The 27,320-nt window shown below is 42.8% G+C and overlaps 1 protein-coding gene across 2 annotated transcripts in view; it reads left to right on the top strand.

Annotated features, from left to right (window-relative positions):
* Positions 1-24,769, top strand: part of ASIP (agouti signaling protein) — a 185,404-nt gene extending 160,635 nt beyond the window's left edge. For both annotated transcript variants that reach the window (XM_047771291.1, XM_047771290.1), the window contains 3 exons: positions 19,128-19,297; positions 20,840-20,898; positions 24,046-24,769. In XM_047771291.1, coding sequence (XP_047627247.1) covers positions 19,138-19,297; positions 20,840-20,898; positions 24,046-24,222 — 396 coding nt within the window. In that variant the 5' untranslated portion in view covers positions 19,128-19,137 and the 3' untranslated portion in view covers positions 24,223-24,769. The remainder of the gene's footprint in view (positions 1-19,127; positions 19,298-20,839; positions 20,899-24,045) is intronic.
* The last annotated feature ends 2,551 nt before the right edge of the window (positions 24,770-27,320 follow it).

The following is a 27,320-nucleotide window of genomic DNA, read 5'->3' as shown; positions in this document are numbered from 1 at the left end:
GGAAGAGGCAAGACTTAAATAGGCTTCTGAAGGGAAGTGTAGGATTTGGAGAAGGAGATGGAAAATAGCCATGGTCTTCTAAACGAGGTGGATGAAGTTCTCATTTGCGAACTAGAAACTACAAGTCCAAAAATGCACAACTCTGCCCCTATCTTGCTCCCTATTCCCCATCCATGTTTGTAGAGAGAAATGCTGGAGGTCAAGCATAAACCCATGTCTGACAACACTGATTGATACCAATGGTGCTACATTTTCCTTCCTTCTCTCTTCTCCCAACCTGGGCAAGCTGGAGTCCTCTTAGGAATGAGCAACACTAAGTCACAACCCTGATCTTGTGGGTAGGATGAGCCAGAGAATCATTCCATTCAAAGAGGAACAAAAGCAACATCTTGGCTCGGGGAGTTCCCATTGTGGGGCAGTGGAAATGAATCTGACTAGTATCTATGGGGATGAAGGTTCAATCCTTGGCCTCGTTCAGTGGGTTAAAGATCTGGCATTGCTTGGATCCCATGTTTCTGTGGCTATGGCATAGGCCAGCAGCTGTAGCTCCAATTCAACCTCTAGCTGGAATTTCCTTTACCACCTGGCTCCAGTCCTCATAATTCTTCTATTTCTTTGTCTTTTCCTCTCTACTTATCTTTCTCCTTTCTACTTTCTTTTTCTACCAGTTTTTTATTCTCTTTTTAATTCTAAAATCTAGTGAGTTTAACATTTTATACATTCCCCTTCTAAATCTGTTTTTTTAAAAAGTAGATGAATTTTTTTTACTTTGTGTGTGTGTGTGTGTCTTTTTAGGGCCAAACCCACAGCATATGGAGGTTTCCAGGCTAAGGGTGGTATCAGAGCTATAGTTGCCAGCCTGCATCACAGCCACAGCAATGCGGTATCCCTAACCCACTGAGCAAGGCCAGGGATCAAACCCGCACCCTTATGGATCCTTGTTGGGGTCATTAGCCACTGAGTCACAAAGGAAACTCCCTAAAATCATTTTTTGATTATAAAATTTCATGACTTAGACCATATATTACAATCATTACCAGATTTGGATGTAAATCATTGTCTATTTCCAGAAATTAGATTTATCCTCAGAGGGTAAATCTTCACCATCAGAAGGAATAGTCCACAGAATGTGATACAGCCTCTCTGAAGCCTCTGCTCACTTGGAACCACAGCAAATCATGTTAACTGAACTCAGGTCCAGCAGCTCGCCCCTCAAAAATCAGTACTCAACAGGCACATGTTAGTAGAAACAGAAAATTTTGCTTTTAATCAGAAAGCCAGGATTCTGGGGAGAAGGTGGACTCATGTCCCTAAAACCCAACTCCAAAGATTCTGTTCAGCTATGAAAATGTTTTAAGGGAAACGAGAAAGTAATCTCAGTTAGTCATTGAGTTAGGGGATCAGGCTTATCGCCATCTCCCACTATGTTCAGGCTTATCAGCTCTTTGTGATCTTTCTTTAGATTCTATCTTGTTCACATAGTTTGTTCATGAGATTTTTTATGTCTTTTTTTTTTTTTAAGGGCTACACCCGTGGCATATGGAAGTTCCCAGGCTAAGGGTCAAATCAGAGCTATAGCTGCTGGCCTATGCCACAGCCAGAGCCATGTGGGATCCTAGCCATGTCTGCGACCTGCACCACAGCTCATGGCAACCCCAGATCTTTAACCCACTGAGTGAGGCCAGGGATCGAACCTGTGTCCTCATAGATGCTAGTCAGATTTGTTTCCACTGAGCCACCATGGGAACTCCTGTTCATGAGATTATTAAAGGAGAAGCTAGGGAAGAGATCTGGCCATCTGTTAACTAGTTATTCTTTATTTCTGCTTTGATCTATGGAAAGAACCAAAAGGTTAGGCAAGGTATTGCGTGATCAAAAGATTTGATAGGTATGCTTGGGCTAGAGATGAGTAGAGCATGGGGTGCCTGGCTGAAGTTTAGTTACAATATAGCTTTGCTAAAGTGATGAGACAAAGGGGACCTCCTGCAGAGAGCTCTTTCCTATAAAAAGTTCTTTCCTGCCAAAACTGCTTGCATTCAGAGTTAGAAGAGAGCTTAAACACCTAATCAAATCCTTTCTTGTACAGATGAATAAAAGATGCCCATAGAGAGAAAGTAACTGGTCAGAAGTCCCACTATGAAGTACTGTTAGAACTGGGTCTAGAGCCCAGATCCATTCTTTGGCCCCTGCTCCATTGAGAGGTCTCAAGCACTGGTAAGACAGCTGCAGGTGATGGCTAGAAGCAGTCTCATTATTATGTAACTTACTGCTGAAACTACTGAGTGTAATTTAATGTTTCCCCCAATCCACAATGGTTTTTTTCTCTCACAAACTTCTTTATAGCCATCATGTCACACCATTAGTGTCAGCTCTCTCAGTCTTGAAATAGAAATGGCTTTATGGGTATGCAGCTTGAGCAGTTGCACAAGACCTCACACTTGGAGGACCTCATGCTTGCTTAGTTTAATGCACTCCTTGAAGTTCTCAATTTTTAAAAGTAGTCCCACATTTTCGTTTTGCACAGAGCCCCACAAATTAAGTAGCCTACTTTTAACTTACATCCCAGGAGATAGAAATGAGAAGGAAAATAGTCTCCCTGTTTTGTTGAAAGAGATATAATGAAATGCCTAGAACTATCCTTTGGGAGAGTATCAGAAGTGTGGCACCCGTACTCAGGCCAGCCTCTACTACCCACGGCCCCAGGCCACCAGCCTGGTTTGGACACGCAGGACCTAATGATCTTCGCAGTATGAGATCTGACTTAAGAAAAGCTCTAGCCAAATAGTTGATTAAAATAGGATAGAAATCTTAGTAACTGGCTTTGGCTGTGCACATCTGGCCTGATGGCTATAAAAGGAAGCCACCCTCTAGGGTGGGAAATTCAAAGAGACTGCCAAAGGGGAAAGGCAGCAGAGGTTGTCTGCTGCACAGAACCATGTGGAAGAGAGAGGACCTGGCCAGAGCAGCACAGAGTGTTTGAGGAGCTGTGACCCAAAATTGGAAGGAGGCTAAAGAAACTAGAGAGGCCCTTGTTCAACAATAACCCACAAATTCATCCAAGAACTTATGCGGATTAACCACCCTCTTTTTTCTGCCTATCCAAGGCATTTATTTCACTTGTACCTCATCTATAGCACTTCTCTCCTCCTTTTTTTGTTAGTTATTTTGTCTTCCCTGCAGAACCGAAAGCCATCTAGAGGCAGCGACTCTTTGTTATTCATCTATACTGAGCATATTATGAATTGATTCAATTGAGAGAAACATTTACTGAGGCCTTATTTTGTGCTGAGCTTAAACTCTAGGGCCAGGGATAGTGGGGAAGGGATGGGCATGGACATGAATAAGACACAGGCTCTGCCCTTAATGAGTGTTCAATCTAGAAGAGACAGGCAGGGGGTTCTGTGGTGCAGCAGGTTAAGGATCTGGTTGTCATTCTGTGACTCTGATTTCAGCTGTGGCTGGGGTTTAATCCCTGCCCAGGGAACTTCCATATGCCACAAGTGTAGCCCTAAAAAGACCAAATAATAATAATAATAATAATAATAATAATAATAATAAATTAGAATCACTTACCTAGTTCACAACTCATTACAGTACAATGTGTCTAGGGAGGAGAGAAGAATTAACTCTCTGGAAGGGATGGCTTCCCATGGCATTCAAAAAATATTTGTTGCTGGGGAGTTCCTGTCGTGGCGCAGTGGTTAACGAATCCGACTAGGAACCATGAGGTTGCGGGTGCGATCCCTGCCCTTGCTCAGTGGGTTAGCAATCTGGCGTTGCCGTGAGCTGTGGTGTAGGTTGCAGACACGGCTCAGATCCCGCGTTGCTGTGGCTCTGGCATAGGCCAGTGGCTACAGCTCCGATTTGACCCCTAGCCTGGGAACCTCCATATGCCGCGGGAGCAGCCCAAGAAATGCCAAAAAGACAAAAAAAAAAAAAGACAAAAAAAATATTTGTTGCTTTATTGGCTATTCTCAGGACAAAACAAAATAAAGTATTGCCACTCTTCTGCTACCCCAGAAATTATCATCACTTATAAGCCTGAGTGAACATTAGGGAATGGGCTAATATCCCTGGTGAAATCTCCCAAGCCCAGCCTAGCCAGGCACTTGTCGTGGTTGCATGTCATCGGCTGCCCCGGTGGATGAAAGGTGTTTGAAGGCAGTGGGATCCTTATGTAGCTGCTGAACCTGTGGTAACTGTGAATGAGAGGTATTTCTCCTGGGGCTCTGACCCTCAGTATTTGGTTCAGCTAATTTGGCTGAGAAACTAAACCACAGCAAAAATTGAGTGTTTTATTTCTCCCAGGTTTTGGCATATCAGAAACTGTGGCTGATGAGCCAAAAGAGTAATAGTCTTCAAGAATGTTCCAAGGCGGAGAAGGAGCCCTAGGTAATAGGAAGATTTGCTATAAGAAAGCCCTACTGCTGGAGTTCTCTTGTGGCGCAGCAGGTTAAAGATCCAGTGTTGTCACTGCAGTGGCTTGGGAAGACAGAGCAGTAGGTGCTGAGAGCAAGCTGCACCCTAAACCTGAGGTACAAAAGGGAAGGAGGGTCTTGCAAATTCCCCAGCCTCATTGTCACAAATCAGATATAACTCTCCATCCAGCTTCTTTAAATCCTTTGGTGTGTCAAGGAGCATCTAGAATTTTCTTTCTTTCTTTTCCTTTTTTTTTTTTTTTAATCTTTTTAGGGCCTCACCCACAGCATGTGGAAGTTCCCAGGCTAGGGGTCCAAACAGAACTGCAGCTGCCAGCCTACACCACAGCCACAGCAACCCAGGATCCAAGCTGAGTCTGCTACCTACACCGCAGCTTGTAGCAACCCTGGATCATTTAACCCACTGAGCAAGACCAGGAAACGAACCCACATCCTTATGGCTACTAGCCAGATCTTTAACCCACTGAGCCACAGTGGGAACTCCTGGTATTTTATTTCTATGTTCCTTTATTGTTTCTTATTACAAAGTAATAATATGCTTATAACAAAATTCAAATACAGAAATTCATGAAGAAGTGCCTGTCTGTACTTCATTCTCCATACTCAGTTCCACTCCTAAGAAGTAATTGTTATTAAAATGTTAATGTATATTCTTCCAGGCCTTTTTTCTTTGCATATGGGAACATATACACATTTAAGGGAGTTTTTAACATTTGTTTGCAAATGGGACCACACTACTCAAATTCTTCAGTTGCTTCAGTGTTGTATTTCTTTAATATATTCTAAACCATCACTAGTCTGACATGATATACCTTCCAATAAGCACACTCTCCCAACCATATTACATAAGTATTGCCTAAATAGAAAAAAAAAAAAAAACCTTAAAAAACCTCTGCTCTCATGTGCCTGTAATTTACAATGAGCCCCTGTCAGATTGCAGGAACATATACAAAGAAGGCGGTCTACATTTTAGCTCCTAGGAGCTGAATGATTCTGAGATTTTTAGGAGCTAGAGACCTCCTTATGGATACAGAGAAACTATGGAACTTCTCCCTAGAAAAATGCACATATGCACAAAATTTTGCAGACAATTTTAACTTTAATAGTCTCTCCTGCTAATTTCCCATTCTTCCCAAGTATATATTTTGTTCCAAAAGATTAGTCAGGGGAAATCTGCCTCCATTACTGCTAGCCTATATGAGTTCCTCTTTCATGTTGGACCCCTACCCAATTTTCTCCTCATAGGGATGAGCTTCACCAGATCCCTAGCCATTGGTGTTTGGCAAGACTGATGGAAGCCACTATTACAGTGAACTGAGCCCAGTTCCCTCCCCTGCAATGCCAGCTTGCTGGCTGCCCAGACACCCTGGCTCCCCTCAGAGGTACACCAGCATAGCCCAGGGCAGGCTGTCTGGACTGCAACTTATTAATACCTAGTCAGTAGCTGATATTGTTCACTGTCTTCAAGAAGACTCTCCTGCCTTCACCTCTTCCTCAGTTCTCATCTCTCACTATACCTCTGTCCCAGTAATTGGCTAGCCATACCCCATCCCTGGAACACTATAATCCTTTCTTTTGCTTTGGGAACCGAGGCCTTGACCTTAAAAGTTTGAGATATCAGGCCATCCCCAGTGCCATAGCTCAGGGGATGTCTGCAGGGTACACTCAGTGTACACTGTATTTTTTACCATACTCAAAGGTGCTCTGGACACTGCTGTCCATATTCCCTCAATCAGAGCCCTTACACTTCAGTACTCATGTTCACTCATGCACACACATACATCAATAAGACTCCTGTGGGTATATAAACCAATTGCATTTAGCCATGATTTTCCATGCCCTCTTTTCCAGAGTTTAATCAGATTCAGTCACATTCATGCATTTATAAATCCTTCAACTATTCAGGATACACAACAAGTGGTCTTTACAAACTCATTCTTTGTATAACTGCCTACCCTGCCCCAACACCTGGTAAGCAGGAATAAGAAATTATGGATTCATAGAATTTTAGAATAGAAGATCTTTAGATTCTTTCATTCATTAAATAAATCTTTATTAAGGTTCTACTCTATCCCTGGTAATGTGTAGTGAGTCATGGTTCTAGCCTCTTATTTTACAGATAAGAAAGCAGAGGCCCAGATGGGCCCAGGGTCACACAGCTACTTAGATGGCAGGTATGTCCATGTAACTTAGATTTTTTTATATCCACATGCTGAAGAGAAACTCATCATAAATCCTAAGCAATAACTTAAAGCAGATGATGAATTTTAAAGGAAGAGGTGTCATCAGTGATATCACAGATCAAAGAACATTCTTCGCCACTACAAAGTGGAAGGACAAATTATTCTCGAGAAAAGCAATTACGCAGTTAGTCATTGCTTGTCAGCATCATGATCTTGTATTGCTAGATGAGAGTGTGTGTCTTATATTGAGTAGTAACACCAATGAGAGTTTTATAGGTCCATAATCTGTTACCTGACATTGTAAAATCCCAAAGTTCTGAAAACTGAAAGGTTTTTTTTCCCTTTGGTAACTCGTTTGGCAACAAAACCTGTCCTGAATTGATACAAATCAATTCATAGTCTTTGTTTAGTCTTTGTTCACACATTTTTGTTGCAGAAGCATGAATATTTTTGTTCTGAGTGCTCCCAGACCCCTTATATGTGGTTTAGTATAGCATATAGATTACATTGTTTTTCTAAAATCCACAAAATTCTGAATGCTAAGGAAAATCTGATCCCAAGAATCATAATACAACTAGTTATTATGGACGTATATTATATTTAGAATCTACATATCTCCCCAGGATTGGTGTAAAGAATATTCTTTCTTACCCTCTCCTAATACACAAATAAGATTAATTCCACTGAGACTTCCCTCTTCCTAGACTTAGTCTGGTTTTATATTTCCACTAAGTTACTTAGGTTCTAAGAAATTGTATTTTACCTTTATTCCTTGAGTTGTTTGCACAGCAAAGGAAATTTTTTTAAAAAATTAAGCCCTCAGGGAGTTCTCGTCGTGGCTCAATGGTCAATGAATCCGACTAGGAACCATGAGGTTGCGGGTTTGGTCCCTGCCTTTGCTCAGTGGGTTAACGATCCAGCGTTGCCATGAGCTGTGGTGTAGGTCGCAGACGCGGCTCGGATCCCAGCATTGCTGTGGCTCTGGCATAGGTTGGTGGCTACAGCTTTGATTAGACCCCTAGCCTGGGAACTTCCATATGCTGCGGGAGTGGCCCTAGAAAAGGCAAAAAGACAAATAAGAAAAAAAAATTAAGCCCTCAGATTCACAATATGCTGAATTAGTCTGGAGATGTTACCTGGTGAGATCTCTTCCCTGCCCACTGTGCAGTGGCTAGTATTTACATTAGGCCTGCTGGCTGCTCTGATGGGGAAGTGATCGTCTTCCTGCATTATCAGGTGTTCAAAGGAAGTGATAAATGTGGACTTTGGGTCTTCAGTTATTCTTCCCAAGATCCCAGCCACTCCTTTTCCAACTCAGATTTCTCAGTTGCCCTTTTACTTCTTTGCAGGAATTCCAACATGCTTCTTTGGTCAGTTTTATATAATTTATGATAAGGAAGCCCAAGAAATAGAATAACTATATATATTGCCTCTCAATTAATGATGACTCGTGACTTTCCTTAATCAGTGCTTTTCCTTAATCAGAGCTTCCCCCCAACCCATTCCACCATCTCTCCATCCTTTCCTTCCTTTTTTTCTTTTCAAGTTGCATTTATTTCTGATTTGTCCTTCTAATTAATACCCACTGCTGCTACAGCTCTGCTACTTGAAGAAATGCTCTCTTAAGAAATAATCAGAAGGCCAAAAGTAAATACAAAATTGCTCTTAAAAGAGATTGGGGATATAAAATAAAATCTTAAAATACACATTTAATTTTATATAACTAATCAATATACCATCTTGTAATTTACAATGATTATATTGCTTTTTTTTTTTTTGTCTTTTGTCTTTTTAAGGCCGAACCTGTGGCATATGGAGGTTCCCGGGCTTGGGATCAAATCGGAGCTGTAGCTGCCAGCCTACACCACAACCACAGCAATGCCAGATCCAAGCTGCGTCTGCAACTTATATCACAGCTCACGGCAACGCCGAATCTTTAACCCACTGAGCAAGGCCAGGGATTGAACCCACAACCTCATGGTTCCTAGTAGGATTCGTTTCCACTGCGCCAGGACAGGAACTCCAACAATGATTATATTTTTTATTCATATTCCAGGTATTATTGAATTGAATCTGTATGAATTCTGGCAGCATGGTTAATAGAAAGTTTGAAAACATTTTTATAACTTTTCATTATGGAGATTTCCCCCTCTATCTCTAATAATCAAAACTTACCAGTCCTGGAGTTCCTGTCATGGCTTAGTGGGTTGAGAACCTAACATGATGTCTGTGAGGACATGAGCTCAATCCCTGGCCTTGCTCAGTGGGTTAAGGATACAGTATTTCCACAAGCTGTGGCACAGGTCACAGATATGTCTCGTATCCAGCATTGCTGTGGCTATAATGTAGACCATACCTGCAGCTCCAATTCGACCCTTAGCCTGGGAACTACCATATGCCACAGTTGCAGCCTTAAAAAAAAAACTTGCCAGTCCTAACTCTTGTCGTCTTAGGACCTATCTCTGTCCTAAGCAAATCCGAAAACCGATAAACTAATGAGAAGTATTATTAGTTAGTACTGGCACAAGTTATCTTTCCAAAATCATATTTGTCTTTTCATTTTTTATTTATTTTTTATTTTCTTTTATTTTTTGTCTTTTTAGGACTGCATCCGTAGCATATGGAGGTTCCCATGCTAGGGTCAAGTCGGAGCTGTAGCCACTGGCCTACACCACAGCCATAGCAACAACCAGATATGAGCCAAGTCTGCAACCTACACCACAGCTCATGGCAATGCTAGATCCTTAACTTACTAAGCAAGGCTAGGGATTAAATCTGTGTCCTCATGGATGCTAGTCAGATTCATTTCCGCTAAGCCATGATGGGAACTCCATGTCTTTTCATTTTTTCAATTGAAGTATAGTTAATTTACAATGTTGTATTAGTTTTAAGTGTACAGCAAAGTGATTCAGTTATACACATCTGTTCTTTTTTAGATTATAGGTTATTACAAGATATTGAATATTGTTCCCTGTACTATATACAGTAAGTCCTTGTTGTTTTTCTATTTTATATATAGTACTGTGCATATGTTAATCCCAAACTCTTAGTTTATTCCCCCCACCTGATACCCACCCTGACAGCTGTAAGTTTATTTTCTATGTCTGTGAGTCTATTTCTGTTTTGTAAATACATTTGTATCACTTTTTAAGATTCCACATATAAGTGATATCATATGGTATTTGTCTTTGTCTGACTTACTTCACTTAATATGATAATCTCTAGGTTGATAATCTCTAGATCCATGTTGCTGCAAATGGCATTTGTATCACTTTTTAAGATTCCACATATAAGTGATATCATATGGTATTCGTCTTTGTCTGACTTACTTCACTTAATATGATAATCTCTAAGTCGATCCATGTTGCTGCAAATGGCATTATTTCATTCTTTTCTATGGCTGAGTATTACTCCATTGTTTATACGTACCACATCTTCTTTATCCTTCATCTGTAGATGAACATTTAATTTGCTTCCATATCTTGGCTATTATAAATGGTGTTGCTATGAGCATTGGGGTTCCAGTATCTTTTCAAATTAGAGTTTTCTCTGGATATAGGCCCAGGAGTGAGATTGTAGGATTATATGGTAATTCTATTTTAAGTTTTTTAATGAACCTGCATACTGTTCTCAATAGTGACTGCACCAATATACATTCCCACCAACAGTGTAGGAGAGTTCCTTTTTCTCTACACCATCTCCTGCATTTATTTGTAGACTTTTTAATGGTGGCCATTCTGACCAGTGTGAGAGAATACTTAATTGTAGTTTTGATTTGCATCTCTCTAATAATTAGCCATCTTGAGCATCTTTTCATGTGCCTGTTGGCCATCTTTATGTCTTTTTGGAGAAACGTCTGTTTGTATCTTGTGCCCATTTTTTGATTGGATTTTTTTATATTAAGTTGTATAAGCTGTTTGTCTATTTTAGAAGTTAATCCCTGATTGGTAGCATCATTTGCAATATTTTCTACTAGTCCATAGGTTGTTTTTTTTGTTTTGTTTATAGTTTCCTTTACCATACAAAAGCATTTAAGTTTAACTATGTCCCATTTCTTTGTTTTTGCTTTTATTTCCACTACTCTAGGAGACAGAGCCACAAAAATATTACTGTGATTTATATCAAAAAGTAATCTGCCTAGGTTTTCCTCTAGGAGTTTTATAGTATCTGGTCTTCCATTTAAGTCTTTAATCCATTTTGAATTTATTTTTGTATATGGTATTAGAGAATATCTAACTTCATTCTTTTATATGTAGTTGTCCAGTTGCATTTATCTTCTTAAAAATGTCATCAATACCTTTATTCAACAAAGCAATTAATTACTTCACCAATTAAAAGATATTGATAGAGGAGTTCCCATCGTGGCTCAGTGGAAACAAATCTGACTGGCATCCATGAAGAGCAGGTTTGATCCCTGGCACCATTCAGTGGGTTAAGGATCCAGGGTTGCCATGAGCTGTGGTGTAGGTCACAGACACACCTCAGATCCCAAGTTGCTGTAGCTGTGGTATAGACCACCAGCTATAGCTCCAATTTGACCCCTAACCTGGGGACTTCCATATGGCTCAGGTGCAGCCCTAAAAAGACAAAAAAAAAAAAAAAAAGATATTGATAGAGCAAATACAATGTGCTCGCTTAATAGTTCCTCACGATTCTCACAATACTTAAAGAGGGTAAGCATACTTTTCTGTAAAAGGACAGACTGTAAATTTTATGTTTCGTGGACCACGTAGAGTCTCTGTTGGATTTTTTTTTTTTTTTTTGCCACACCCATGGCATATGGAAGTTCCTGGGCCAAGGATCAAATCTGAGCCACAACTGAGACCTACACCATAGCTGTGGGAACATCAGATCCTTTAACCCACTGCTTTGGGCCAGGGATCAAATCCACACCACCACAGAGATAACACCAGATCCTTAACCTGCACACCACAATGGGAACTCCTTGAATTTTTTTTTTAATAGTACGCTTTAAAAATGTGAAAACCAGAGTTCCCTTTTGGCACAGCAGGTTAAGAATCCAGCATGTCACTACAGGGGCCTGGGTCACTGCTATGGCTAGGGTTCAGTCTCTGACCTGGGAATTTCTGCATGCCACGGTGCAGCCATAATTAATTAAAATGTACAAAAAGGAGTTCCATGGTCGTTCAGCGGTTAAGGATCTGGTGTTGTCTCTGCTGTGGCTCATGTCACTGCTGTGGCCTGGGTTCAATCCTTGGCCCAGGAGCTTCTGCATGCTGCAAGTGCGGCCAAAATTAAAAGATATTTAAATAAGTAAACAAAAATAAAAATGTGGAAACCATTCTTAGCTTGAAGACTGTACAAATGCTACATGGAATATGGAAAGAGCAAATGAATACTGCAGTCACTGAGTGCTACAGATTCAGCTTCAGTGTGGACTGTGACAAATGATAAGTAAATAAATGCTTGTATACCAAGCTAAGTGCTATGCTTAGGTCAGACATAGTCAGGCTTAAGAAGTGGTAAAGAGGAATTTTGTATGGGGACCAGGAAGTAGCCAAGCTTGGCTGGGATGTATACTTCCTGTAAGAAAAAATAAAGCTGGAAAGGAATGCAGAGGGCAGGTAGGATTATGTATTTCATTTGGTTATCAGGGTAACCCCTGCCGAGGAATGACATTGCTTAGAATCCAGCGGCAGCCTCTTAATTGGTATTCCTTCCTCCCTGTCCTCCGTCTCCACACCCCAGTCAGAGGGGTCTTGGTACAATGCAAATCCGATTAAGTCCCCCCCCCCCCCCCGTTCAAAACTCTTCGGTCATTTTCCACTGAACTTAAGATATTGTCAGAGTTCCCGTCGTGGCTCAGAGGTTAACGAACCTGACTAGAATCCATGAGGACTCAGGTTCAATCCCTGGCCTTGCTCAGTGGGTTAAGGATCCAGTGTTGCCATGAGCTGTGGTGTAGGTCACAGACACGGCTCAGATCCCTCGTTGCTGTGGCTGTGGCATAGGCCAGCAGCTGTAGCTCCGACTCGACCCCTAGCCTGGGAATCTCCACCTGTCCATATGCCATAGGTGCAGCCCTAAAAAGACAAAAGACAAATATATATATATTGTCCAAACTCCCTACCATAGTTTACAAGTCCCATCATGATCTGGCCCCTGCCTCCATCGCCTGTTAATGTTTATTTGCCAACTTTACTGATCTTCTGTAGTTCCTCAAATGCACAGCCTTTCTTACCTTTGGATCTTCATATGTGTGATTCTCAGTGTCTGCAACACTACTACCACCTCCACCCTCTTCTCCAACCTAGCTAACTCCAAATCAGGCCTCTGTTCTCGGCTTCAATGCAGCTTGCTTCAAGAGACTTTCCCTAGCCCATGCATTAGTTTGAATAACTTGTCAGTTTTTCCTGATAGAATGTACACTCTGTAAAGACAGGCAGCAATCATTGGGTATCTCAGTCACCATCGTAACCAAAGAATCTAGCTTACCACTGGTTCATAGTAGGTATTTAACAAATACTTGTTAACTAGATGAATGAATGTATGAATGAATGAATGGATGAAAATGGGACTTTATTTAAAAGGAAGCTTAGCTTGGTTATATATGTTCTACAGTCAAGGAGGCCAGTGAAGAGGCGGTGATAGAAGACCAGGCAGGAGAATTAGGCTACTAGGGACAGAAGGAATGGAAAGGGAAGGAGGGAGAAACGGGGGGAATGAAAATCACTAGAATTTAATGACTAACTGATTCGGTGTGGGAAACAAAAGAGAAGGAGAAATTGTTCTCCAAGCTGAGTAGGCCAACTGCATCATTAGAAAAAGGAGTCCCTGCTGGGAAGTGAGGGCCCAGGAATTGAAAAGGAAGGAATGGAGGAAATCGTTCAAATATATTTCAGCCCATTTTCTTCAGTCCTAACCAGTTAGCCATCCCAGACGATCCTGCTGGCTCTAGTTACACTGAACCGGGCTAAAAAAAAATCCATTTAGCTGGAAAAGAAGCTAGAGTCCAAGTGGCCCTGGCATCTAAGACAGAGAGAAAGGCAAACTAGGATAGGCAGTTATGACGACAGAGTTACAGCGGCTGGGAGGCAACCATGAGGCTCTGGGCCCCATTAGAAGGGGTTTGGGTAGGCCTGGGCAGTTTGGAGCCATTGGTGGCTGAGAATGAAGGCTAGGAGCACCAGAGAGACCCAGAGCTATAGACTTATGAACCAAGATGAAATGAAGTCACCACCAGCGAGCAAGGAGAATACAGTTCATGCTGCTGGCAGGATCAACCAGGCAGGAGACTTGTTTCCAAAAAGAGGGCAGAGAGAGACCCAAACAGGAGAGAGAGGCAGTTTAAGCAAACTCTTACTGAGTGATGCTATATATCCAGCATTGTGCTAGCTTCTTTATTGAAAAGTTATTTCCATCTTTTATTAACTCTCTGAGGATTCCTCAGAACTAAAATTTCTACTCCTTTGCAATGGGGATACTAAGCCTCAGAGAAATTAAGTAAAATGTCCAAGGCCACAATGTAGTGAACAGGCTCCCATTACAGCAGCCTGGCCAAATTCTAGCCTGCTCCTACCAGTTTGGGTTGGAACAATAGTCTACATGCCTATTATATTCCAGAAGGAGCGGAGCCAAACAACTGGCCCCCACCCTCATTTTAAGTTTCTTAAACTTTTAATGCTCATTCTCCAGCATTAAAATCAAAACTAGGAGTTCCTGTCATGGCACAGTTGAAACGAATCTGACTAGGAACCATGAGGTGGTGGGTTCAATCCCTGGCCTTGCTCAGTGGGTTAAGGATCCGGCGTTGCCGTGAGCTGTGATGTAGGCTGCAGATGCAGCTTGGATCCAGCGTTGCTGTGGCTGTGGTGTAGGCCGGCAGCACAGCTCTGATTAGACCCCTAGCCTGGGAACCTCCATATGCCTCGGACGTGGCCCTAAAAAGACAAAAGACAAAAACAAAAAACAAAAAAACTAAAACACTAAATAAATAAAATAAAAACTATATGAGAAAGTTTACAGTTAAAAAATATAAAATTTCAGGAATTACCATTGCAGCTCAGTAGTAACGAACCCGACTAGTATCCATGAGGTTATGAGTTCAATCCCTGACCTCGCTCAGTGGGTTAAGGATCCCATGTTGTCATGGCTGTGGCTTAGGCCGGCAGCTGCAGCTCCAATTCAACCCCTAGCTTGGGAACTTCTATATGCTGCAGATGCAGCCCTAGAAAGCAAAAATATATATATATATATTTTGTGCATATATATATTACATATATATAATTTCAGAATATAACATCTATAAACATATGTCCATTGAACTTAGTGTGGTTAGCTAATGTTTACACCAGGCACTTCATTAACTCCTGATCCTATTTTAATTTCCAGCACACCATGTGTATTGGGTATAATAAGGTCTGTTTTCATTGATGAAGAAATTGAATCTCAGAATGATTAAGCAACTTGTCATCACATAGCTTGTAAGTGGTGAAGCCACATATATTTGACTGCAGAGCCTTTGTTCTTTCAGCTGCACTGTTTTACCTCCTTTAAACAAAGAACTAAGTCTAATTGATGAGAATGACCTCATGAACACTTAGAGCCATGAAATGCTAAGCAATGTAGTATTTAGGGTAAGAGCTGGAGGAGTTCAGAAAAGGGTGAGAGCTATTTGGGCTTGTCTGAGACTGAAAGAGGACTGTGCTAGAGCTGGAACTGAGCTGCATATTTAAGCATGGTCTGGCTCCACTGAGAAAGGGAGAAACGTGACCAGGGGAGGGGAGAGAGTGGACAATGTTGTTGAAGCAAGAGCAAAGGCAAGGAGATGGAGTCAGTGTGACTGGTTCCACTGAGAAGAAGGAATGGGCTGGAGTGAAGAGGAAATGTAAAATGTGAGATAATTTAAAGGGTGGGAAAAATTTGGTAAGAGGATATAAAGGTCAGGAAAGAATGAGTCAGGAGTTTCCCTCCTGGTGCAGCAGAAACAAATCCGACTAGGAACCATGAGGTTGCAGGTTCGATCCCTGGCCTCGATCAGTGGGTTAAGGATCTGATGTTGCTGTGAGCTGTGATGTAAGTCACAGATGCAGCTCAGATCCAGGATTGCTGTGAGCTGTGATGTAGGTCGAAGTCGTGACTGGGACCCTGCGTTGCTGTGGCTATAGAGTAGGCCGGCAGCTGTAGTTCTGATTCGACCCTTAGCCTGGGAACCTCCATATGCCATGGGTGCAGCTCTAAAAAGCAAAAAAAAAAAAAAAAGAATGAGTCAAAGATTAAAACCAACATGATTGGACAAAGAGAGTATAGTGGAGCCAGACCATGCTCACATTTAACTTATGCAAAGTCAACTGTATGTACTTAGTAAATGATTGAGAGGGGGAGAAGAGCAATTTAAATATGCAGGTGATACTGCTCAACATCCCATCCAGGGAGCCTGTGCTCTGGGTAAGGAGATACTCACTCCAGAACTGGGAGCTGGGGATCTACTATTCCCTCAGCTGGTTCCTGTACACCTCTCTCAGAGTATGAACATTTCACTATGCTGATGGTGTTCAAAGAAAAATATTTTTCTCATACAACATGACCCCTAAAGGCAAGCCAACTACTTATTCTGGTGTAAAATTAAAAAATAAATAAATAAAGCCATCATTTCCCAGCTGGAGGAAATTTGTACTCTGCACTTTTTTTTTCCATAGCTGCACCTGTGGCACATGGAAGTTCCCAGCCTAGGGGTCCCATCAGACCTACAGCTGCAGACCTACACCACAGGCACAGGCAACACCAGATCTGAGCCAGATCTGTAACCTATGCCACAGGTTGCAACAACCCACCAAATCCTTAACCCACTGATTGAGGCCAGAGATTAAACATGTATCCTCATGGATTCTTCTGACCCACAAGTGGAACTCCCTTGGAGTCTAACTTTAGACCTAACTAAGATGCAACTCCAGGGCAAATAACAAGGAAAATTATCCTTTAGAATCCGTTGAGTTGAGAGTAACAGAAAACTTATAATAAATAAAGGGAATGTAATGGCTTACCTGATAAATTCAGATATGATGGGCTTCAGGCAAGTTCTGATCCAGTAGCTTAATTATGTTACCAATGTCCTTCCTTACTATATATCCAATCTGCCTTTTATTGTGTCACTTTTGTCCTAAAGCTGGCTTCCCTTTATAAGATGCCTGCCAACATTAAGGAGGACTTCTGGCATTTTATTATATATTCAGTGAGAGAGAAAGAGCTTCCTTAAATAATCAGAAAGAGGCCTGGACTTCCTCTGGGCTATATCATCTTCAGTCACATCCCCATTCCTGAACCATCACTAGGAGGATGGGATGGGATTATACTGTTTGTCATGAATAAGTCAAGGCTTCCCCTGGATGTGGAGCTAAGATCACTGTCACCCAAAATATATACCTAGGAAATCCAGAATCCTCTTAGAAAGGAGGAAGATCATAGTTGATGCTAAAGAGGCAACTAACAATGTTCTTTTCAGAAACCCACAAGGCCAGAAAAATGAAGAGCTTAGTTTAAGACAGGAGTATGTATCCATTTGGCGTTTACCAAGTTACTGCTCTGAGCTGGTCACTGTGCCAGATACAGAGTCAGAGAAATAAGTAAAACATTGCTTCTCTCTCTCTTTTTTTAATCAAATGGGAGACAAACGCATAAACAATGTGACAAGGGATTTATTTGACAGAGAACAGCACAAAGTTCTGAGAGGGGAGAATGGAACAAATGACTACGCCTCAGGCTTTCCTGACAAAGATTTGTTTGGTTTAACTATTGCTGACAGGGACTAGAAACCTCAGAGATCAAACTGCTTGGAGCTAGGAAGCTTAGGGCCTCAAGAAATGTTTTGGGGAGTTCCCGTCGTGGCTCAGTGGTTAGCAAATCCGACTAGGAACCATGAGGTTTTGGGTTCAATCCCTGGCCTTGCTCAGTGGGTTAAGGATCTGGCGTTGCTGTAAGCTGTGGTGTAGGTCGCAGACATGGCTCGGATCCCGAGTTGCTGTGGCTCTGGTGTAGGCCGGCGACTACAGCTCCAGTTCGACCCCTAACCTGGGAACCTCCATATGCCGTGGGAGCGGCCCTAGAAATGGCAAAAAGACAAAAAAAAAAGAAATGTTTTGGGCTTTAGGGACTGAGGAGCTATATTGTCCCACCACACACACAAAAAGATACGACCTGCTTAAGAAACCCCTGTGTTGCCTTTCTGTTTTATATATTGGGATTCTGCAAGTCATAGTTCATTTGAAGAAGGTGTTCCCCTGATAAATGAATGTAAACCATGTAAACCACTGTCCTAGCCCACCCCCCTCATTTTACCTTGAGTCCATCAAAAAAAAAAAGAATGGATTTGTCCCAAGTCACATATTTACTAATGGTTGAGCCAAGAGAAGAACTCAAAGCTCTGATTCTGATTCTGAGCTCAGTGCTCATTTCACTGGCTCAAGAAAATTGGTGGCCAGTTCATGACTGGCCCGTGCCTATTGATGAAAGGATCAGAAGGAATCAGAAGAGCGAGCTGAGAGAGATAGAGGATGGACTTCAAAAGGAAGGGACCGCCCCCTCCAGCTTCAACAAGTTTAGGAGGAGGTTCGGGCCTGGCTGGTTGAGTCCTTTTCTCTTGGAATGTAACAGAAATGGAGAAACGTTTACTCTAGCCAATCTGAAGGCCAGGAGGAATAAGCTAGAAATTGCCAGGCTGAGCCCAGAAGTGGGCAGCATCAGCACGAACAGACTGTTTTATTCTCTTCTCACCTATTATCCCTCTGTGCCATGCCTATTATTCTCTGTGCCATGCCTATCATGGTGGGGGGGGGGGTGCCATGTGCAGAGGAGATAAAGATGCTGCTGAAACTGTGAGTCCTAATTGAGCCTAACCTAGACATTCATGGGAAGAAATCCACTCTGGGATCTGTTAGCTTCATCAAAATCCAGCTAGCAATAAATCAATAAATCTAGTTAGCCTGTGTGAACAGGTCCATTCTATCCACCTGACACAAACTTTACCTGGATTCATTTCCTCTGGGTGTCAGAATACAGCATAAGCAAATGATATACATGCTTGTCTGAAGAAACAATTTATCTCTGCATCTTTCTCATTAAGCTTTATTCTCTGCACTTTAGTATAAACCTCTGCCACTGTGAGGCCTTATTGGGGAACTTTCAACAACTCTGTCCAGGTATAAGATCTCCTGGGGCCAATGACTTAAAAAAAAAAAAAAAAAAAAAGCACCCCACTTCCTGTAGGGCAGAGACCAGTTGCAATTGCAATGCATTCTTTTTCTCTTTGCTTCAATCTTCCTACCTTCCTTGTCTTTCTCACTTCCTCTCTCATCTCTCCTTTTTTCTCTTCTTCCTTCATCAGTTCCCCTTCCCTGTCCTAATCCTTGCTGGCCCTCCAGTTCCACTGGGACACTGGCATATGGAATGGGGTCGGAGTACCAGCCCAAAGGAACCCAAAGAAAGCAGGAGGGCACATCCATTTGCCAGGACCCCTGACCCACCTGACTGACTTCTCTGTCTCACTCAGGCCTCCCAGGATGGATGTCACTCGCCTCCTCTTAGCTACCCTACTGGTATGCCTGTGCTTCTTCACTGCCTTCAGCCACCTGGCACCTGAGGAAAAGTCCAAAGATGAAAGAAGTCTAAGGAGCAACTCCTCCATGAACCTGTTGGATTTCCCTTCTGTCTCTATTGTGGGTAAGCAGCCTGGCCTGGGGCCCAGCCTCTGGGCTCTGGCCTATGAGAAGGGGCTGCAGGATGTTAAACACACTCCCTAAGCTGATACCAGGATCCATTGCCATAAGTCAGAACTCCTTCATGTTCATTCCTCAAAACCACCCTGGAGGAATAAAGTGCCCCTTAACTCGTTTAATTTGGGAGAGCCCTGCCTGCCACCCATCTAATATACAACTTAGCATGTTAGAGGCTCTGAGAAACCCTAAAGTCAAGACACTTGCTGAATATGGTTTAACTTGAGCATTTCTGAAACTTATTGAATCACAGAACTCTTTTCAATGGTAAAAATTTTAGGAAATGCTGTAGAATATTACCAAGTCAGGGATGAATTAGTCCTTTCATGTCAGGGTTGAGATTTGAGAATGACTGCTCAGGGAAAAATACCGGGAGCATTAGAGCCTGACATTGGAGATCTTGACTCCATCTGATAATAGTAATAATAATGCATGTACTTATTTTGTGCTAGGCACTATGAAGTATTATTTTTATTCCTATTTTATTTCACAGGTTAAAGAAATTAAGGCTTAAGAAAGTTAAGTAGCTCACATAGGGCACACAGTTCTTAATTGGCAGAGCCAGAATTCAAACCCAGAACCTAAGTTCAAAACTAATATTCCTTACTGACTTGCCTCTCACTTAAAAAAGAGAATATTTGTAGTTCCCATCGTGGCGCAGTGGTTAATGAATCCGACTAGGAACCATGAGGTTGCGGGTTCGGTCCCTGCCCTTGCTCAGTGGGTTAACGATCCGGCGTTGCCGTGAGCTGTGGTGTAGGTTGCAGACGCGGCTCGGATCCCGAGTTGCTGTGGCTCTGGCGTAGGCCAGTGGCTACAGCTCCGATTCAACCCCTAGCCTGGGAACCTCCATATGCCGCGGGAGCTGCCCAAAGAAATAGCAACGGCAACAACAACAAAAAAGACAAAAGACAAGAAAAGAAAAAGAATATTCTAGACATATCGGGGAAGGCACTGGGGCACATTAACAATGACTGATCACCTTCAATGTGCCACACTTTCCACTTTAAAAACATATCTCATTTATCCTCAAGACAGCTCTTCAAGGTAGGTATTACAATACCCTGCTTGCAGATGAGAAAACTGAGTCATAAAGAGGTTAAGTAGGTTGCCCCAAACCACAAAGCTGTTATATGGCAGTCAGGATTCAATCAGGTATGCCTGGCTCCAAAACTCTGAGAAATGAGAACTAGAATTATAAGAAATACAAGTCCATCCATGTACAAGACACTGAGTCCCTTTTCCAGGGCCTTCTTAGATTTCCCCTTTGCTTTCCCTCAGAGGACTCTTAACTCTCAGTACCTGGCCCCGGGTCAACAGCCAGGCTAACAAACATCTGCTGGCCTAAGTCCCAAGATGTGATCTATCCAGTTAACCTTTCATTCTCTCCCCAGCCCTGGGGCTTCCCAGAGCCCCCTCTGCTCCTCCCACTTCATTGCAGCTCAGGGTCCTCAGAAACTGACTTTGCTCGTTTTGTCTATCTTTGAAGCACTGAACAAGAAATCCAAAAAGATCAGCAGAAAAGAAGCGGAGAAGAGATCTTCCAAGGTAGGCCTGGGAGTTCTCATTGTGGGGTTGAGACTAGACTTAAAAGGGAGGACCCCCCAAACCCTAGCTAAGAACTAAAAAATTTTTCCTGCCTACATGCCCCAAAGAAACTGAAAGCTACCAAAAAACTTCCTGGCCTCCAGCCCTGAACCAGACCTCAGAAGCTGAGCTTCGCTAGGCAAGATGGCTTATCTGCTAAAAAGCATCTTCCTATACTAGCTTACACTCTACCTAAAATTTCACCATCACTCTTCTTTCGGATTAATGAATGTTTCCCAAACCTCAGTCATTTCAGAACCATTTCTACAATTTTTGCCATATCTGAGTTTCACCAAGTTATTTAATATATTTGTTTAAAGTGAAAACTTAAAACATTATATAACTGTTATAGAAAACCATATCACTTGGCATTAATAGAAAGTAACTATAAAAATAAGTAAAATGAAAACTTTTTTAGTGAATTTTAGCTGGTTGGTGTTGCCTGCCAAAGCTCTAAATCTGAGGCTTGCTCTCTGTGTTAAAATGAAGATGAATTCCAGTCGTGGCACGCAGAAACGAATATGACTAGGAACCATGAGGTTGCTAGTTCGATCTCTGGTCTTCTCAGTGGGTTAAGGATCCGGCATTGCCATGAGCTGTGGTGTAGGTCACAGACATGGCTCGGATCTGGTGTTGCTGTGGCTGTGGTGTAGGCCAGCAGCTGTAACTCCAATTAGCCCCCTAGCCTGGGAACTTCCATATGCTGCAGGTGCAGCCCTAAAAAAAAAAAAAAAAAAAAAAAAAAAGAAGATGAGAAAATGTTGGGAAAGCATTAAGGATATATTGACATCAAAATGAGCCTTGCAAGTTGAAAGACATTATTGAAAAAAGAATCCTTTCTCACTATATGATTCCCATCATTTAATATTCATGTATCACCTAAAATCATACTATCATGTACAGGTTCCCACACTTTGGGAAATATTAGACTAAGGCATTTTGAAATGCACACATTATCCCTATTTTGGTATGCTTCATTTTTTCAGAGCAACTGTAACCAGAGCAGGGAGTGCTGAACTAGGGATTGGGAAGGAATAAAATCTGGCACTGGGTGATCACAATAAAGTTTCTGCTCTTCAGGCCTTCTGTTAACGAGTAGATCAGAGGATTGACAGAACTGTAAAATCTACTTATATGCTGGGTGCTGGGACTATAGTAGTGAATGAGAGACATTGCTGTTCTCATTGAGTTTACACTCTTCTGGGGAAAATAGAACAGCAAGTAAACTAATAAATGGATAAGATAAACTCAGATAATGATAAACACCATGAAGGAATTAAAGCATGGTGATGAGACAGAAAGAAGGGAAGAGTGGTCAGGGAAGTTCTCTAGAAGAGAGCAGCACTTAAAGACTGAGAAAGTCAGTAATCTTAAACAGCAATGCCCAATAGAAATGCTACATGAGCCACATATACAATTTAAAATTTTCTAGTAGCCACGTTTTAAAAAGTAAAAAAAGGAGTTCCCTAATACTTTAGCGGGTTAAGGATCTGGCATCACATCTGTGACTAGGGTCACTGCTGTGGCACAGGTTTGTTTAATCCCTGACCCAGGAACTTCTGCATGCTGAGCACACAGCCAAAAAAAAAAAAGAAAGAAAGAAATTTGTAAAAAAGTAAAACAGGTGCAATTAATGTTAATATTTTATTTAACCCAATTGATCCAAAATATTATCATTTGAATATGTATTCAGTATAAAAAGTTATTAAGATATTTTATATTAGGAGTTCCTGTCGTGGCACAGTGGAAACAAATCCCACTAGGAACCATGAGGTTGCAGGTTCGATCACTGGCCTCCCTCAATAGATCAAGGATCTGGCTGTTGTGAGCTGTGGTGTAGTTGAAGACACAGCTTGGATCCCCTGTTGCTGTGGCTGTGGTGTAGGCCGGCAGCCGTAGCTCTGATTGGACCCCTGGCCTGGGAATCTCCATATGCTGCCCTAAAAAAAAAAAAAAAAAAAAGATATTTTACATTTTTTTTTCTGTAATGAGTCTTTTGCAATGAGAGTGACTTGCACTCTCAATTCTGATGCTAATTTTTTTTTTGTCTTTTTGCCTTTTCTTGCTCCCGAGGCATATGGAGGTTCCCAGGCTAGGGGTCGAATTGGACCTGTAGCCACCGGCCTACACCACAGCCACAGCAACACAGGATCCAAGCCACATCTGTGACCTACACCACAGCTCACGGCACGGCATCACCGGATCCTAAACCCACTGAGCAAGGCCAGGGATCGAACCCGCAACCTCATGGTTCCTAGTCGGATTCGTTAACCACTGTGCCATGATGGGATCTCCTGGATGCTAATTTTTTTATGCTTAAACTAGAGCTATAGTCCTAACAAAACAAAGTTGTTGTTTCCCCCAATAAAGGGGAAAATATTTTACAGTATTTTCAGCTTTAAATTTTAAATTAAAGTTAAATTTGAAAACTCATTTCCTCCCTTGCACTAGACACATTTCAAGAACTCAGTAGCCACATATGGCTAGTGGTTGCCTGTTATTGGACAGCACAGCAAAGAATGTCCCCAGGAAAGGGGGTAGCAAACTCAAGGCTCCTGCAGCAGGAACTCATTTACTGTGTTCTGTGCACAGAAGGCAGGCCGGTGGGGAGGTGTGGTAAAGACAGGTGGGAGAACTGGGCCGGCCAGAGAGCTTCATGGACCAAAGTAAAGTTTATGTTTCATTCTAAGCGCAAAGAGTAACCGCGGGGCAAGGCGGGGTGGGGGTAACTTTAAGCCATCATAGATCTTCCAAGAGGTCCCTTTTGCGCACTGGAAGATGGACTGTAAGGAGGAAAGAGAACAGACAGCGGCCTCCCACTGCTACCCAGGGTAGCTGCGCTAGTGAAGAAGTGGATAGCCTCCAGATCTGTTGTGAAGGTAGAACTAACAGGGATTCGGATACACCAGAAGGGGAAGAAAAAGAGACGATAGTTTAAAACCGTGGAGCTGAGTGGGATCCCCTACTGAGAGAAAAGGGCCAAACCGAAGCCAGTTAAATTTTGATGAGGATAGAGGCAGGTGGGGCAAGGAGTTCCCAGGCAGAGGTGAGGAAGAGTGGGGGCGGGCGGAGGTGGACGGCTTGGGCAGCCCCGGCGTTTCCCCACAGAAAAAGGCTTCGATGAAGAAGGTGGCACAGCCCCGGCCCCCGCGGCCTGCCCCCTGCGTGGCCAACCGCGACAGCTGCAAGCCTCCGGCGCTCGCCTGCTGCGACCCGTGCGCCTTCTGCCAGTGCCGCTTCTTCCGCAGTGCCTGCTCCTGCCGCGTGCTCAACCCCACCTGCTGAGCGCGCCTGCCTCCCGGTGGCTGGCGCGGCAAGGCCAGGTTCCCCAGACCTGGGGGACCCTCCGGGGCGCTTGATCTCCAGTAGGTGTGGCTTCCTAGGAACGGGTGCGGGCGTGGCTACTGACGTTGGGGCGGAGCTTTCAGGAGGAGGGGCTTCAAGGAGACTGGGCGTGGGCTCTGCTAAATTCCAAATACACGCAGGCTGGTCGAAGGTGTGTGGCTGTTTCTTTAAAGAATCCGAAAGCTCCATTTCCCTTCGCGGGGTCTCCTTCACCGCCGAAGTCCCGCCGGCTGCGCGCTTGCTCTTTCCCAGGCCAGTGGAAACCCAGTTACCGGCCCTGAGACTGCTCTCCTGGTAAGCGCTTTTCCGGGTCTGGCCGCGGGAGACGTGCTGCCCCCTGTTTTTAAGCCTGGGAACACCCGAAGCTGCTTTGAAAACGAGGAAAGCAGAAAGAAGCCTTTAAGGAACTGCCATTCAGCCTTTCACCCTTTCCCCCTTCTAAGGAGCTCCTCCCATCGCCGAAAAAACAAGAATGGCTACAACTCCATACACAGTGTCACTGGGTTGTCTGTCCTAAGAGGTCTGCGGATACAACCGGGGTAGCTGGTTGTGACTGGGCATTACCATAGGTCCCTAAAGCCAGAAGGCTTTGGCCTGAGGATCCTAGAACCTTAAGAGACTTCCCAAAAAAAGGTTACACTAAGAAACAAGTAAAGGGGGTCGATACTACTTTACTACAAGTAAAGGGGGTTTACTGGAAGCTCTGAGGACCTCAAAGAATCAAGGAAAATCCATACAACAGGCCTCAGAAAGGATAGGACCCTGAAGGACATGGAAAGAGCCAGGTCAAAGAAACAAATGAGCAGTGTTTTCAGGGCAAGACTATGGAATAAGTCACCTCTAACCACTTCAGTTCTTGCATGGACCAGTCATAATTCAAATTCCCAAGAGAGAAAACCTGATTGAGTTTCTCCCACTCCCAAGCTGAACATTGACCATAGGTCCCCAGGCATTTTTAATTCTGACAGCCTAGAGTTTGGGCTCTCACAAGTAGGCAACAGGTGTTCAGGAATCCTTCCTCACTCCCTACCCTAGTCATTTCAGTTCTTACATAGACACATTCATAATTCAGATTCCCAAGAGAGATAATTTGACCTGAAGTGGTGCCTAGGAAAGGGTGATTCATTTTGATAGACAGTCTCACAAAGTCTATTCATAATGTGGAAGGGGTAATTCTCCAATAAAAAAAAAAAAATGTAATTGCTACAGGGTAAAATCCCCAACTGGCCACCATGAGAGAGCTGAACTCTGGATTTAGTCTGCAGACACCTTCAGCACCAGAAATTCTACATCATAATCTGAAGCAATGGTTTTAATTTTTTTTTAGGAGAGGTACTCTTTCCTCAGTTGAATTCTTAAGGGGGAAACTTCATTATATAATACACATTAAAAGAGTTTTAAGGAGTTCCTTTGTGGTGCAGTGGGTTAAGGATCCAGTGTTGTCACTGCAGTGGGCTGGGTTGCTGCTGTGGCATGGGTTTGATCCCGGGCCTGGAAACTTCCACATGCCGTGGGCACAGCCAAAACAAAAAACAAAGAAACAGCTTTAAGTTACTATAATGTTATAAGGATGCACACAAAAAATTGAAATTGGAGATTAGAGATTAATAGTTGCCCTCTCATCAGCTTCAACAACCAGTTTGTTTCCATCTTTTGTTTTCATTGCACAGTACCCCAAAAGGTCCAATTCACACAGAGTTGTTTCAAAAAAGTTTCAGCAGCTCATCCTGTGACCTCAGAAGTCTTCTATTAAACAGAAACAGCAAGAGGTTTTTTTCAAAATCTAGTCCAGGTGGGCTCCAACATGTTAAGAGTTGGTGCCTCGCACATTTAAACATGTATGTTTTTATCACATCCTTTAAATGGCTTCAAAGTTTTTAAAAGTAGAAATTGAAGTTTATGTTTCTACAGAAACAGTATACTTCAAAAACCACTATCCTTAGAGGTAGCTGGTCCTCAGGACCTCAGATCTCTTCTTGGTTTGTGGACCATGGACCAATCTAATTGGCAATCTTTGGATCCTTATTCTAAGTTCCTCTGTTTGAACAACCACACAGATCTAGCATCCTTCCACTGTCAGGAAATTACCCTCAGTCATACAGTGGGAACGTTATGAAGGAATTTAACTCCAAAAACCAATTTCTATGTGTGAAGGGGACAGGATAGGTAAAGAAAAGAATGTGATCTTAATTGAATGAACCAAACCATCTGTAGTAAATTTCAGATTAGTCTAGAATAAACTTGTTCCTCCCTTTCTTCTTCCATGCATCAAGTATATTTTTTATGAGGCATAGGGTGTGTGTGTGTCGAGGGGCTGGAGGTGCAGCAGGAATGTCTTCTGTTTTCTCAGTTAAATCATCAGAATATTTATGTTCACTCCAGGAAGGAGTTTTATACTGATGGCTTACGGAATAGCAGTAGCTATTGTCAGCTCTCCTAGCTGGCTGTGGGAGTTGTAGTCTGAGAGTTGGCACCACCTGATGGTGGTGAAAATGACAATGACGATTACAATGATGACTGTACCTTCTTGGTATCTGGGGAGCCCAGCAAATAGCTTCATGCCTTTGACTTATGAAGGTTTTTACATCTTTTAGAGCTCCTCTTTAGAATTCCTGGGCCCAATGGCTGCATAGACTACCAGAGCTATAATAAAAACAACTACTAAGGAAAATTAATATAATCATGATGATGATAAAAAATAACCTTCCCAAATTACCTAATTTGGTGAAAGCACATTTACAAGCCATTGAGTGAGCTGATTTCCTCCCCAAATCAAAAAGTAGAGCCTTGGAGGAGTTCCCATTGTGGCTCAGCGGTTAACTAACCCAACCAGTATCCATGAGGATGCGGTAGATCCCTGGCCTCGCTCAGGATCAGGCATTGCTGTGAACTATGGTGTAGGTCACAGATGCAGCTCGGATCCCAAGTTGCTGTGGTTGTGGTGTAGGACAGCAGCTGTGGCTCCAATTTGACCCCTAGCCAGGAAATTTCCACATGCCACGGGTGTGGCCCTAAAAAGATCCCAGCACCTCTAGCCT

Source organism: Phacochoerus africanus, chromosome 3, assembly GCF_016906955.1.
Source record: "Phacochoerus africanus isolate WHEZ1 chromosome 3, ROS_Pafr_v1, whole genome shotgun sequence".
NCBI classification, from domain to species: domain Eukaryota; kingdom Metazoa; phylum Chordata; class Mammalia; order Artiodactyla; family Suidae; genus Phacochoerus; species Phacochoerus africanus.
Note: the sequence above shows the minus strand (reverse complement) of the source record. Positions and strands in the feature narration are given on the sequence as shown.